The sequence below is a fragment of the Chiloscyllium punctatum genome, chromosome 47, assembly GCF_047496795.1.
Source record: "Chiloscyllium punctatum isolate Juve2018m chromosome 47, sChiPun1.3, whole genome shotgun sequence".
NCBI classification, from domain to species: Eukaryota; Metazoa; Chordata; class Chondrichthyes; order Orectolobiformes; family Hemiscylliidae; genus Chiloscyllium; species Chiloscyllium punctatum.
The window spans coordinates 29,964,193-29,980,596 of NC_092785.1; the positions used below are offsets into that span (position 1 = coordinate 29,964,193).

The 16,404-nt window shown below is 58.0% G+C and overlaps 1 protein-coding gene across 1 annotated transcript; it reads right to left on the bottom strand.

Moving 5' to 3' along the window:
* Positions 1-9,594: 9,594 nt before the first annotated feature.
* Positions 9,595-10,720, bottom strand: LOC140468566 (mas-related G-protein coupled receptor member A6-like). Its single transcript, XM_072564659.1, has one exon. It carries the CDS (start codon positions 10,567-10,569, stop codon positions 9,595-9,597), a length of 975 nt encoding a protein of 324 aa, XP_072420760.1. The 5' UTR covers positions 10,570-10,720.
* Between the last annotated feature and the right edge of the window lie 5,684 nt (positions 10,721-16,404).

Sequence of the window (16,404 nt, forward strand, 5' to 3'; positions counted from 1 at the left end):
AGTGTTCCCCCATTTCCCACAGTGTTCCCCATTACCCTCAGTGTACCCCCATTACCCACTGTGTACCCCATTACCAACAGTGTACCCCCATTACCCACAGTGTACCCCATTAAACACAGTGTTCCCCCATTACCCACAGTGTACCCCATTACCCACAGTGTTCCCCCATTACCCACAGTGTACCCCATTACCCACAGTGTTCCCATTACCCTCAGTGTACCCCCATTACCCACAGTGTACCCCATTACCCCCAGTGTCCCCCCATTACCCACAGTGTACCCCATTACCCACAGTGTACCCCATTACCCTCAGTGTTCCCCCATTGCCCACAGTGTACCCCCATTACCCACAGTGTACCCCCATTACCCACAGTGTTCCCGCATTACCCACAGTGTACCCCATTACCCTCAGTGTACCCCATTACCCACAGTGTTCCCCATTACCCACAGTGTACCCCCATTACCCACAGTGTACCCCATTACCCACAGTGTACCCCCATTACCCACAGTGTTCCCACATTACCCCCAGTGTCCCCCCATTACCCACAGTGTACCCCATTACCCTCAGTGTACCCCATTACCCACAGAGTTCCCCATTACCCACAGTGTACCCCATTACCCACAGTGTACCCCATTACCCTCAGTGTTCCCCCATTACCCACAGTGTACCCCATTACCCACAGTGTACCCCCATTACCCACAGTGTACCCCCATTACCCACAGTGTTCCCCATTACCCACAGTGTTCCCCCATTACCCACAGTGTTCCCCATTACCCACAGAGTACCCCATTACCCACAGTGTACCCCCATTACCCACAGTGTTCCCCCATTACCCACAGTGTACCCCCATTACCCACAGTGTTCCCCCATTACCCACAGTGTACCCCCATTACCCACAGTGTTCCCCATTACCCACAGTCTTCCCCATTACCCACAGTGTACCCCATTACCCACAGAGTACCCCATTACCCATCGTGTACCCCCATTACCCACAGTGTACCCCATTACCCACAGTGTTCCCCATTACCCACAGTGTTCCCCCATTACCCACAGTGTTCCCCATTACCCACAGTGTACCCCATTACCCACAGTGTTCCCCCATTACCCACAGTGTTCCCCATTACCCACAGTGTACCCCCATTACACACAGTGTTCCCCATTACCCACAGTGTTCCCCCATTACCCACAGTGTTCCCCCATTACCCTCAGTGTTCCCCCATTACCCACAGTGTTCCCCCATTACCCACAGTGTTCCCCATTACCCACAGTGTTCCCCCATTACCCACAGTGTACCCCATTACCCTCAGTGTTCCCCATTACCCTCAGTGTTCCCCCATTACCCACAGTGTTCCCCATTACCCCCAGTGTTCCCCCATTACCCACAGTGTTCCCCATTACCCACAGTGTTCCCCATTACCCACAGTGTACCCCATTACCCACAGTGTACCCCATTACCCACAGTGAACCCCCATTACCCACAGTGTTCCCCCATTACCCACAGTGTACCCCATTACCCACAGTGTACCCCATTACCCACAGTGTTCCCCATTACCCACAGTGTACCCCCATTACCCACAGTGTACCCCATTACCCTCAGTGTTCCCCCATTACCCACAGTGTTCCCCATTACCCTCAGTGTTCCCCATTACCCACAGTGTACCCCATTACCCACAGTGTACCCCATTACCCACAGTGTTTCCCCATTACCCACAGTGTTCCCCCATTACCCACAGTGTTTTCCCATTACCCACAGTGTTTCCCCATTACCCACAGTGTACCCCATTAACCACAGTGTTCCCCATTACCCACAGTGTTCCCCATTACCCTCAGTGTACCCCCATTACCCACAGTGTTCCCCATTACCCACAGTGTTCCCCCATTACCCACAGTGTACCCCCATTACCCACAGTATACCCCCATTACCCACAGTGTACCCCATTACCCACAGTGTACCCCATTACCCTCAGTGTTCCCCCATTACCCACAGTGTACCCCCATTACCCACAGTGTTCCCCATTACCCACAGTGTACCCCATTACCCTCAGTGTACCCCCATTACCCACAGTGTACCCCCATTACCCACAGTGTACCCCCATTACCCACAGTGTACCCCCATTACCCACAGTGTTCCCCATTACCCACAGTGTACCCCATTACCCTCAGTGTACCCCATTACCCACAGTGTTCCCCATTACCTGCACATCCCTGAACACTGTGGGACAATTTAGCACGGCCAATCCACCCTAACCTCCACATCCCTGAACACTATGGGACAATTTAGCACGGCCAATCCACCCTAACCTACACATCCCTGAACACTGTGGGACAATTTAGCACGGCCAATCCACCCTAACCTACACATCCCTGAACACTATGGGACAATTTAGCACGGCCAATCCACCCTAACCTACACATCCCTGAACACTATGGGACAATTTAGCACGGCCAATCCACCCTAACCTACACATCCCTGAACACTGTGGGACAATTTAGCACGGCCAATCCACCCTAACCTCCACATCCCTTACCACTGTGGGACAATTTAGCACGGCCAATCCGCCCTAACCTACACATCCCTGAACACTATGGGACAATTTAGCACGGCCAATCCACCCTAACCTACACATCCCTGAACACTATGGGACAATTTAGCACGGCCAATCCACCCTAACCTACACATCCCTGAACACTATGGGACAATTTAGCACGGCCAATCCACCCTAACCTACACATCCCTGAACACTGTGGGACAATTGAGCACGGCCAATCCACCCTAACCTACACATCCCTGAACACTATGGGACAATTTAGCACGGTCAATCCCCCCTAACCTACACATCCCTGAACACTATGGGACAATTTAGCACGGCCAATCCACCCTAACCTGCACATCCCTGAACACTCTGGGACAATTTAGCACGGCCAATCCACCCTCACCTGCACATCCCTGAACACTATGGGACAATTTAGCACGGCCAATCCACCCTAACCTGCACATCCCTGAACACTATGGGACAATTTAGCACGGCCAATCCACCCTCACCTGCACATCCCTGAACACTATGGGACAATTTAGCACGGCCAATCCACCCTAACCTGCACATCCCTGAACACTATGGGGACAATTTAGCACGGCCAATCCACCCTAACCTACACGACCCTGAACACTATGGGACAATTTAGCACGGCCAATCCACCCTAACCTACACATCCCTGAACAGTATGGGACAATTTAGCACGGCCAATCCACCCTAACCTACACATCCCTGAACACTATGGGACAATTTAGCACGGCCAATCCACCCTAACCTGCACATCCCTGAACACTCTGGGACAATTTAGCACGGCCAATCCACCCTCACCTGCACATCCCTGAACACTATGGGACAATTTAGCACGGCCAATCCACCCTAACCTGCACATCCCTGAACACTATGGGGACAATTTAGCACGGCCAATCCACCCTAACCTACACGACCCTGAACACTATGGGACAATTTAGCACGGCCAATCCACCCTAACCTACACATCCCTGAACAGTATGGGACAATTTAGCACGGCCAATCCACCCTAACCTACACATCCCTGAACACTATGGGACAATTTAGCACGGCCAATCCACCCTAACCTACACATCCCTGAACACTATGGGACAATTTAGCACGGCCAATCCACCCTAACCTACACACCCCTGAACACTGTGGGACAATTTAGCACGGCCAATCCACCCTAACCTACACATCCCTGAACACTGTGGGACAATTTAGCACGGCCAATCCACCCTAACCTACACATCCCTGAACACTCTGGGACAATTTAGCACGGCCAATCCACCCTAACCTACACATCCCTGAACACTATGGGACAATTTAGCACGGCCAATCCACCCTAACCTACACATCCCTGAACACTATGGGACAATTTAGCACGGCCAATCCACCCTAACCTGCACATCCCTGAACACTCTGGGACAATTTAGCACGGCCAATCCACCCTCACCTGCACATCCCTGAACACTATGGGACAATTTAGCACGGCCAATCCACCCTAACCTGCACATCCCTGAACACTATGGGGACAATTTAGCACGGCCAATCCACCCTAACCTACACGACCCTGAACACTATGGGACAATTTAGCACGGCCAATCCACCCTAACCTACACATCCCTGAACAGTATGGGACAATTTAGCACGGCCAATCCACCCTAACCTACACATCCCTGAACACTATGGGACAATTTAGCACGGCCAATCCACCCTAACCTACACATCCCTGAACACTATGGGACAATTTAGCACGGCCAATCCACCCTAACCTACACACCCCTGAACACTGTGGGACAATTTAGCACGGCCAATCCACCCTAACCTACACATCCCTGAACACTGTGGGACAATTTAGCACGGCCAATCCACCCTAACCTACACATCCCTGAACACTGTGGGACAATTTAGCACGGCCAATCCACCCTAACCTACACATCCCTGAACACTATGGGACAATTTAGCACGGCCAATCCACCCTAACCTACACATCCCTGAACACTGTGGGACAATTTAGCACGGCCAATCCACCCTAACCTACACATCCCTGAACACTATGGGACAATTTAGCATGGCCAATCCACCCTAACCTACACATCCCTGAACACTGTGGGACAATTTAGCACGGCCAATCCACCCGAACCTACACATCCCTGAACACTCTGGGACAATTTAGCACGGCCAATCCACCCTAACCTACACATCCCTGAACACTATAGGGACAATTTAGCACGGCCAATCCACCCTAACCTACACGACCCTGAACACTATGGGACAATTTAGCACGGCCAATCCACCCTAACCTACACATCCCTGAACACTGTGGGACAATTTAGCACGGCCAATCCACCCTAACCTACACATCCCTGAACACTAGGGGACAATTTAGCACGGCCAATCCACCCTAACCTACACATCCCTGAACACTGTGGGACAATTTAGCACGGCCAATCCACCCTAACCTACACATCCCTGAACACTAGGGGACAATTTAGCACGGCCAATCCACCCTAACCTACACATCCCTGAACACTAGGGGACAATTTAGCACGGCCAATCCACCCTAACCTACACATCCCTGAACACTATGGGACAATTTAGCACGGCCAATCCACCCTAACCTACACATCCCTGAACACTGTGGGACAATTTAGCACGGCCAATCCACCCTAACCTACACATCCCTGAACACTATGGGACAATTTAGCACGGCCAATCCACCCTAACCTACACATCCCTGAACACTCTGGGACAATTTAGCATGGCCAATCCACCCTAACCCACACATCCCTGAACACTGTGGGACAATTTAGCACGGCCAATCCACCCTAACCTACACATCCCTGAACTCTGTGGGACAATTTAGCACGGCCAATCCACCCTAACCTACACATCCCTGAACACTGTGGGACAATTTAGCACGGCCAATCCACCCGAACCGACACACCCCTGAACACTGTGGGACAATTTAGCACGGCCAATCCACCCTAACCTACACATCCCTGAACACTATGGGACAATTTAGCACGGCCAATCCACCCGAACCGACACACCCCTGAACACTATGGGACAATTTAGCACGGCCAATCCACCCGAACCGACACACCCCTGAACACTGTGGGACAATTTAGCACGTCCAATCCACCCTACCCTACACATCTTTGGACTGTGGGAGGAAACCGGAGCACCCGGAGGAAACCCACGCTGACCCGGGGAGAATGTACAAACTCCCACACGGACAGTCACCCCCCCGAGGTTGGGATCGAACCCTGGTCCCTGGTGCTGTGAGGCAGCCGCACTAACCCCTGAGCCCCCAATGACCACCCCAAAGAGCACAGGGGCATGGCGAAATCAGCTGGAAGTTGGTCAAGTCAGCACAGACATGAGAGGAACTAATCTCCCTCTGAACCGTCATCAGTGTGCACTTCCCAGACGGTTACTCACGGTAACGAACACCACAGAACGTTTCACGTTCCCCTGTCTGATCGGAACACCACTGGAGCTGCAGAGCTGCCCTTTCGGTAAGGATCCGACAAACAGGAATCTCCCAAATCCCTCTGGGTGATCCGGTCACTATCCCTCGGACGGTGCCCTGGGGGGGGTCCTGTGGATATTGTGCGGTTGCTTTTTCTCTTCTGTGTGGTGTGGTGAACACGCGGTTTAGGAAACGAGCGAGCTGACCAGTCTTCCTCCGTTTGACGAAAGTGGGCGTTTATTTCGTGACCGAACGCGAGAAGGAATAACGATAATGCAAAGGTGCGCGTGGATTCGCAACTAAACGAAACAGAACAGATTCTGATGTAGCACTGGGAGGGAGCGAGCATCCCCCCACATTCTTTACTGGCAGGACAGGGGTGTCTAATGCCTGCTCGCAAATCTTGACACTCCAGACGTTGGGCTCACTCATCAGGACCAAGACGGCTGCCCACCCCACCTCCCCACCCCACCCCCAACCCAAGAGGAGGGAGGTGGGCTGGCATTGGGGTAGGGGACGGCAATGATCAGCGTTTAATTATTCCCTTCCTCCTTTAACTTTCCGACTGCATTGCTGGTCTCTCAGCTACAGGAAGGATGTTGTGAAAGGGTTCAGAAAAGATTGACAAGGACGTTGCCAGGGTTGGAGGGTTTGAGCTACAGGGAGAGGCTGAACAGGCTGGGGCTGTTTTCCCTGGAGCGTCGGAGGCTGAGGGTTGACCTTATAGAGGTTTATAAAATCATGAGGGGCATGGATAGGGTAAATAGACAAAGTCTTTTCCCTGGGGTCGGGGGAGTCCAGAACTAGAGGGGCATAGGTTTAGGGTGAGAGGGGAAAGATATAAAAGGGACCTAAGGGGCAACTTTTTCACCCAGAGGGTGGTACGTGTATGGAATGAGCTGCCAGAGGATGTGGTGGAGGGTGGGACAATGACAACATTTAAGAGGCATCTGGATGGGGATATGGATAGGAAGGGTTTGGGGGGGATATGGGCCGGGTGCTGGCAGGTGGGACGAGATTGGGTTGGGATATCTGGGTCAGCACGGACGGGGTTGTGCCGAAGGGTCTGTTTCCACGCTGGACATCTCTATGACTCTGTCCAGCTAATAGACATTATGGCCACAGTTCGAGACATGAAAGCTCCACGATTGGTCATCTCTCGGCTTAAGCGTTGAATCCGGCCGTGATTAGGGTTTTGTGCGTATCCCAGTGAGAATCATCGCCTCGTTTCTTCAGAGAAATCCTCAGAGCCTCTGGCCCTATGGCATGGTCGGTGACTGGCACTGATCGGAGTTGGGGGGGGGAGCGTCAGCCAGGGTTATGAGCAGTCTCGAGTACAGCCCACTGTCAGAGACGGGCATGCAGGAGATTTCGAGGGAGCTGTAGCTGGGTGGCTGCATGATATCGCCTCAGGGGAGGGGGGTGGATTATACCCCCCCAGGACTTGGCGCACGTTTCGATCTGAGGACACGACAAAAGGGATTGCCCACTCTGGGGATTTCTGTCTCGATTGTACGTGGAACGCTCCGAGCGGAAAGGGCCAAGGTGCCAACTCACATCTCTGCCCCTTCATACTATCCCCAACAGTGTAAAAACAGGCTATTTTGGACGGACCACACCCATCGTCCAAAGGGCACCTTACACCCCTGTGCTATCCCTGTAAACCAGCAATTCTCACGGCTAACTCATCCCAACCTGAACACTGTGGGGACAATTTAGCACGGCCAATCCACCCTAACCTACACATCCCTGAACACTGTGGGACAATTTAGCACGGCCAATCCACCCTAACCTACACATCCCTGAACACTGTGGGACAATTTAGCACGGCCAATCCACCCTAACCTACACATCCCTGAACACTGTGGGACAATTTAGCACGGCCAATCCACCCTAACCTACACATCCCTGAACACTGTGGGACAATTTAGCACGGCCAATCCACCCTAACCTACACACCTTTGGACTGTGGGAGGAAACTGGAGCACCCGGAGGTAACCCACACAGACCCGGGGAGAGTGTACAAACTCCCACACGGACAGTCACCCTCCCCCCGAGGCTGGGATTGAACCTGGGTCCCTGGCACCATGAGGCAGCAGCACTACCCACTGAGAAGCCCCCCCCCTTCACTGGATCAACTCCCTCCTCTTGATCTAATTTCCAACTCTCTCTCTCTGTGTTGTTCCGTTGAGTCACGCTGGTCAACAAATGAGCTCGTGTTGGGTTGGGTACTTTCGAAACCAGCTTGATTCCCGCGCTTTCTGCAGGATCGTTTCGGTGCGAGGACTTCCCAAGATCTTCCGGGAGTTCTCCTGACCGGGCCGTCTCCCCCTGCGTTGGAGACGTCATGTTCGAGGTGAAGGGGGGACCACCGGCGTCCAGAAGGAAGAATATCCTCCTGATGGAGTGAAAGGGGGGAGCTCCGCAATCTCTCCCCCCCCCTGGCCCAGAGTCACGGGAAGGTCAAAGGCGAGCAACGCTTCCGGCGTCACTCAGAAACGGGAGAACGTTCCCCGCTCGGCCATCGACGAAGCCCAACCTCCTTGTTGTCTGAGTGCCGCACCCCTCCCCCACAGGAGTGGGCATGAGCACCGAGCCTGCTCTGTGACGAGGAACGACCGAGTTGCGCGCGATCGTCTGACCGAGCCACGCATTGGACCCGAGAGGTCTCACCAACAGGGGGCGCAGCGTGTGGGCCGAAATTCCGAGCTGTGCCCGTGTTGGGGGCGGTGAGGGGCGGTGGGGGGGAGGGGGGGTGGAGAACCGCGAGGGGTGAGAATGAGGACAGTGGGGGGGAGTTTGGACCTGGCCCTGACAGAGACAGAAAGAGAGAGAGAGAGAGACAGAGAAAGAGAGAGAGAGAGGGAGAGGGAGGGAGAGACAGAGAGAGAGAGAGAGAGAGAGATAGAGAGAGAGAGACAGAGAGAGAGAGAGAGAGAGAGAGAGAGAGAGAGAAAGAGAGAGGGAGAGGGAGGGAGAGACAGAGAGAGAGAGAGACAGACAGACAGAGAGAGACAGAGAGAGACAGAGAGATAGAGAGAGAGAGAGACAGAGAGAGACAGAGAGAGAGACAGAGAGAGAAAGAGAGAGAGAGAGAGAGGGAGAGGGAGGGAGAGACAGAGAGAGAGAGAGAGAGAGAGAGGAGAAAGAGAGAGATAGAGAGGGAGAGACAGAGAGAGAGAGATAGTGAGAGAGAGAGGGAGAGACAGAGAGAGGGAGAGAGAGAGAGACAGAGAGAGAGAGAGACAGAGAGAGAGACAGAGAGAGACAGAGAGAGAGACAGAGAGAGAGAGAGAGAGAGAGACAGAGAAAGAGAGAGAGAGAGGGAGAGAGAGGGAGAGACAGAGAGAGAGCCAGACAGAGAGGGAGAGAGAGAGAGACACACACAGAGACATAGAGAGAGAGACAGACACACACACAGAGACAGGGAGGGAGTAATAGACAAAGAGACACAGAGACAGAGAGCGATGGGGTGAGGAGGGTGTGAGAGCCTGTGATTTCTCTCTCCTGAAGCCCCCCCCATCCCCTCCCCCTCGCCCCCAGTGGGGGGAGCCCCCTCGGCCGAGCCGCCGTTTACCTCCTGTTGGAGGTGTCGTTCTCGGGAGGGGGGGGGAGGTGGGACGAGAGGCCAGACTCCTCGCTGAACCGGCGCTCGAAGATGTGCGGCAGGGACTCCCGGATTCGGACCTTCAGCTCGCTGCTGACCGAGATGTAGACCAGCGGGATCACGCAGCTCTTGACGTGGAGCAGGCAGACCGAGTAGTAGGCCCCATAGAAGGCCGAGACGCAGCGGGGGAGGGGCCCGGCCACCATCGCCCGGTAGTAGAGGAAGACGCAGACGTGGTAGGGGGCCCAGCACATGAGGAACACCACGGCGTTGAGGGTGATGGCCCGGTAGAGCCTGGTGGTCTTGCGGGAGGGGCGCCCCGGGCTGCACAGGATGAAGGCATTGGCGAACAGGAAGGCCACGAACGGGCCTACAAAGGCCAGGGCGAACTCCACCACGACTAGGCCCTCCTTAGCGACGGACAGGGCCCGGGTGCCGCGGATGAGGCCGTAGAGGGCGCCCAAGCCCAGCGACAGGGCCCAGATCAGCCAGGAGGCCAGGACGGCCGAGTCCCGGGTGCGGGAGAGGCGCCACCAGATGGGGAAGGCCACGCCGAAGAAGCGCTCGACGCTGATCCAGGTCAGCAGGTAGGCGCTGCAGACATTGCAGGCCGCGATGAGGCAACGCAGGGCCAGCAGGGAAGGGTGGGCGGTGTCCACCCTGGCGAAGGCGCAGGCGCTGTGGGCGGCCTGCAGCGCCAGGAAGAGGAAGTCGGCCGACAGCAGGTTGAGCACGTAGACCACGAAGCGGTTCTTGCGGCGCAGGCGGCAGCCCAGCAGCCAGAGGGCCAGGCCGTTCAGCGGCGCCCCCACCACCGAGGTCAGGATCAGCAAGGTCGAGATGATGCGGACGTGGCTCTGGAAGGAGGTGCTACCGTTCCAGAAGACCGGGCCAGCGCCGCTCCCCGCTGAGGAAACATTCACCACGCACGAGATGGCCATCACATCCCAGTACAGGCCCTGCAGGAACAAACAGGGTCACTAACATCACCCTGAACACACAGGGGATGTGTAGGTTAGGGGGGATTGGCCGTGCTAAATTGTCCCACAGTGTTCAGGGATGTGTAGGTTAGGGTGGATTGGCCGTGCTAAATTGTCCCACAGTGTTCAGGGATGTGTAGGTTAGGGTGGATTGGCCGTGCTAAATTGTCCCACAGTGTTCAGGGATGTGTAGGTTAGGGTGGATTGGCCGTGCTAAATTGTCCCACAGTGTTCAGGGATGTGTAGGTTAGGGTGGATTGGCCGTGCTAAATTGTCCCATAGTGTTCAGGGATGTGTACGTTAGGGTGGATTGGCCGTGCTAAATTGTCCCACAGTGTTCAGGGATGTGTAGGTTAGGGTGGATTGGCCGTGCTAAATTGTCCCACAGTGTTCAGGGATGTGTAGGTTAGGGTGGATTGGCCGTGCTAAATTGTCCCACAGTGTTCAGGGATGTGTAGGTTAGGGTGGATTGGCCGTGCTAAATTGTCCCAGAGTGTTCAGGGATGTGTAGGTTAGGGTGGATTGGCCGTGGAAATTGTCCCACGGTGTTCAGGGATGTGGAGGTTAGGGTGGATTGGCCGTGCTAAATTGTCCCATGGTGTTCAGGGATGGGTAGGTTAGGGTGGATTGGCCGTGCTAAATTGTCCCACAGTGTTCAGGGATGTGTAGGTTAGGGTGGATTGGCCGTGCTAAATTGTCCCACAGTGTTCAGGGATGTGTAGGTTAGGGTGGATTGGCCGTGCTAAATTGTCCCATAGTGTTCAGGGATGTGTAGGTTAGGGTGGATTGGCCGTGCTAAATTGTCCCACAGTGTTCAGAGATGTGTAGGTTAGGGTGGATTGGCCGTGCTAAATTGTCCCACAGTGTTCAGGGATGTGTAGGTTAGTGTGGATTGGCAGTGCTAAATTGTCCCACAGTGTTCAGGGATGTGTAGGTTAGGGTGGATTGGCCGTGCTAAATTGTCCCGTAGTGTTCAGGGATGTGTCGGTTAGGGTGGATTGGGCGTGCTAAATTGTCCCGTAGTGTTCAGGGATGTGTAGGTTAGGGTGGATTGGCCGTGCTAAATTGTCCCATAGTGTTCAGGGATGTGTAGGTTAGGGTGGATTGGCCGTGATAAATTGTCCCGTAGTGTTCAGGGATGTGTAGGTTAGGGTGGATTGGCCGTGCTAAATTGTCCCATAGTGTTCAGGGATGTGTAGGTTAGGGTGGATTGGCCGTGCTAAATTGTCCCGTAGTATTCAGGGATGTGTAGGTTAGGGTGGATTGGCCGTGCTAAATTGTCCCACAGTGTTCAGGGATGTGTAGGTTAGGGGGGATTGGCCGTGCTAAATTGTCCCACAGTGTTCAGGGATGTGTAGGTTAGGGTGGATTGGCCGTGCTAAATTGTCCCACAGTGTTCAGGGATGTGTAGGTTAGGGTGGATTGGCCGTGCTAAATTGTCCCCATAGTGTTCAGGGATGTGTAGGTTAGGGTGGATTGGCCGTGCTAAATTGTCCCACAGTGTTCAGGGATGTGTAGGTTAGGGTGGATTGGCCGTGCTAAATTGTCCCACAGTGTTCAGGGATGTATAGGTTGGGGTGGATTGGCCGCGCTAAATTGTCCCATAGTGTTCAGGGATGTGTAGGTTAGGGTGGATTGGCCGTGCTAAATTGTCCCACAGTGTTCAGGGATGTGTAGGTTAGGGTGGATTGGCCGTGCTAAATTGTCCCATAGTGTTCAGGGATGTGTAGGTTAGGGTGGATTGGCCGTGTTGAATTGTCCCATAATGTTCGGTGCATTAGTCTGGGGGCAATATCGAGTCGGGGGAATGGGTCCAGTGGAATACCCTTTGTTGGGTCGGTGTGGTCTTGTTGGGCTGAAGGGCATGTTTCTATACTGCAGGGAATCTAATCTACATCCAGATGCCTCTTAAATGTTGTCATTGTACCAGCCTCCACCACATCCTCTGGCAGCTCATTCCATACACGTACCACCCTCTGGGTGAAAAAGTTGCCCCTTAGGTCCCTTTTATATCTTTCCCCTCTCACCCTAAACCTATGCCCCTCTAGTTCTGGACTCCCCCCAACCCCAGGGGAAAAGACTTTGTCTATTTACCCTATCCATGCCCCTCATGATTTTATAAACCTCTATAAGGTCACCCCTCAGCCTCTGACGCTCCAGGGAAAACAGCGTGGGCCTCGTCAGCTTTTTGCTGCTCCCCTCTGCCTTCCAGGACCAAGCCCGCCCTGAGCCTCTGTCTCACCCGCTCACTGCCCATCCCCACGTTATTCCCCCTTGTGCAGGGACTGACGCTGTCAGAGACTCGTGGGAGACCGTGTGGGACAATACCCACCGGCCTGGTCCTCATCGATCATCACTGAACCCAGAGAGAGAGAGAGAGAGACACCTCTGTCCCCGTGTGGAGCCATGCTGCCCCAACACTCAACAAGTCCACTGTTTTCCAAACGTGAGGAGCCCCTGTCCCGTGGGAACCTCTCCAGTAATTCCCCGCCTGCTAACCTCAGGCCCTCTGGCCCCGTACGTGTGCTCCCACCGTCCTGAGACAGTGCCGGCTGTTCTCCAGACTTCCGCCAGCTCTCCCGGCACCAAAGAGCCGAGGACACAGAGCTCCACCGCACAGGAACGGGCCAATGGTCCACCAAATTGTGGCAAGTTAAACCCATCGCCTTCCTTCCTGCCCTTGGCCCCTATCCCTCCATCCTTCGCATATTCCTGCGCTTATTTGAACGCCAGGGAACACAATCTGCATTTATCTAGCCTCTCCTCACAGCCCCTTCCCCTCGGATTCGGGCAGCGTCATGGACAACCTCCTCCACACCCTCTCCAAGGCCCCCCCCACACCCCCCCCCACACCCCCCCCCACACCCTCTCCAAGGCCCCCCCCACACCCCCCCCCACACCCTCTCCAAGGCCCCCCCCACACCCCCCCCCCACACCCCCCCCCACACCCTCTCCAAGGCCCCCCCCACACCCTCTCCAAGGCCCCCCCCACACCCCCCCCACACCCTCTCCAAGGCCCCCCCACACCCTCTCCAAGGCCCCCCCCACACCCCTCTCCAAGGCCCCCCCCACACCCCCCCCCCACCCCCCCCCACGCCCCCCCCCACACCCCCCCCCACACCCCCCCCCACGCCCCCCCCCACACCCCCCCCCACACCCCCCCCCACACCCTCTCCAAGGCCCCCCCCACACCCCCCCCCCACACCCCCCCCCCACACCCTCTCCAAGGCCCCCCCCACACACCCCCCCACACCCCCCCCACACCCCCCCCCCACACCCTCTCCAAGGCCCCCCCCACACCCCCCCCCACACCCCCCCCCACACCCTCTCCAAGGCCCCCCCCACACCCCCCCCCCCCACACCCCCCCCCACACCCCCCCCACACACCCCCCCACACCCCCCCCCACACCCCCCCCCCCACACCCCCCCCACACCCCCCCCCACACCCCCCCCCACACCCCCCCCCACACCCCCCCCCACACCCCCCCCCCACACCCCCCCCCACACCCTCTCCAAGACCCCCCTCCCCCCACTCCCTTCATTGACCGTGACTGAGGTCGAAGTCCAAACCCAGACAATGTCTCACAGAGTCACATCCTGAGGCTGGATTCACTTCCCCAAAACAGGAGGGTGACCCCCCTACCCCCCACCCCCTACCCCCCTACCCCCTACCCCCCCTACCCCCCACCCCCTACCCCCCTACCCCCTACCCCCCCTACCCCCCTACCCCCCCCACCCCCTACCCCCCCACCCCCTACCCCCCTACCCCCCTACCCCCCTACCCCCTACCCCCCCCTACCCCCCCACCCCCTACCCCCCTACCCCCTACCCCCTACCCCCCTACCCCCCTACCCCCTACCCCCCTACCCCCCCACCCCCTACCCCCCTACCTCCCCACCCCCTACCTCCCTACCCCCCCACCCCCCCTACCCCCCTACCCCCTACCCCCCTACCCCTACCCCCTACCCCCCCCCACCCCCTACCCCCCCTACCCCTACCCCCTACCCCCCCTACCCCCCTACCCCCCCACCCCCTACCCCCCCCCACCCCCTACCCCCTACCCCCTACCCCCCTACCCCCCCACCCCCTACCCCCCTACCCCCTACCCCCCTACCCCCTACCCCCCTACCCCCCCACCCCCTACCCCCCTACCCCCTACCCCCTACCCCCCTACCCCCCTACCCCCCCTACCCCCCCACCCCCTACCCCCCCACCCCTACCCCCTACCCCCCTACCCCCTACCCCCCCACCCCCTACCCCCCTACCCCCTACCCCCTACCCCCCTACCCCCCCACCCCCCTACCCCCCCTACCCCCTACCCCCTACCCCCCTACCCCCCTACCCCCACCCCCTACCCCCTACCCCCTACCCCCCTACCCCCTACCCCCCCCTACCCCCCACCCCCTACCCCCCCTACCCCCTACCCCCTACCCCCTACCCCCCCTACCCCCCTACCCCCCCACCCCCTACCCCCCCACCCCCTACCCCCCTACCCCCCCCACCCCCTACCCCCCTACCCCCTACCCCCCCTACCCCCCCACCCCCCTACCCCCCTACCCCCCTACCCCCTACCCCCTACCCCCCTACCCCCCCTACCCCCTACCCCCCTACCCCCTACCCCCTACCCCCCTACCCCCCCCACCCCCTACCCCCCTACCCCCTACCCCCCTACCCCCCTACCCCCTACCCCCTACCCCCCTACCCCCTACCCCCCTACCCCCCCACCCCCTACCCCCCCCTACCCCCCTACCCCCCCTACCCCCTACCCCCCTACCCCCCTACCCCCCTACCCCCCTACCCCCTACCCCCCTACCCCCCTACCCCCCCTACCCCCCTACCCCCCTACCCCCTACCCCCTACCTCCCCCTACCCCCTACCCCCTACCCCCTACCCCCCTACCCCCCCACCCCCTACCCCCCTACCCCCCCACCCCCTACCCCCCTACCCCCTACCCCCCTACCCCCCTACCCCCCTACCCCCCTACCTCACTACCCCCCTACCACCCTACCCCCCTACCTCCCTACCTCCCCACCCCCTACCTCCCTACCCCCCTACCCCCCTACCTCCCTACCCCCCTACCCCCCTACCCCCCTACCCCCCTACCTCCCCACCCCCCTACCCCCCTACCTCCCCTACCCCCCTACCCCCCTACCCCCCTACCCCCCTACCCCTACCTCCCCACCCCCCTACCTCCCTACCCCCCTACCCCTCCCCCTACCCCCCTACCTCCCTACCCCCTACCCCCCTACCCCCCTACCTCCCTACCCCACTACCTCCCTACCCCCCTACCCCCTACCTCCCGACCCCCCTACCCCCCTACCCCCCTACCCCCTACCCCCTACCCCCTACCTCCCTACCCCCCTACCCCCTACCTCCCCACCCCCCTACCTCCCTACCCCCCTACCCCCTACCCCCCTACCTCCCCACCCCCCTACCTCCCTACCCCCTACCCCCCTACCTCCCTACCCCCCTACCCCCCTACCTCCTACCCCACTACCTCCCTACCCCCTACCCCCTACCTCCCGACCCCCTACCCCCCTACCCCCCCTACCCCCCTACCCCCTACCCCCTACCTCCCTACCCCCCTACCCCCCTACCTCCCTACCCCCCTACCCCCCCTACCCCTTACCTCCCTACCCCCCTACCCCCCTACCTCCCTACCCCCCTACCCCCCTACCTCCCTACCCCCCTACCCCCCTACCTCCCTACCCCCCTACCTCCCTACCCCCCTACCCCCCTACCCCTACCCCCCTACCCCCCCTACCCCCCTACCCCCCTACCTCCCTACCCCCCTAC

What these genes read in the sequence shown, in the direction of transcription:
- LOC140468566 (XM_072564659.1), bottom strand. Translation starts at nt 10,569, where the DNA reads ATGGCCATCTCGTGCGTGGTGAATGTTTCCTCAGCGGGGAGCGGCGCT.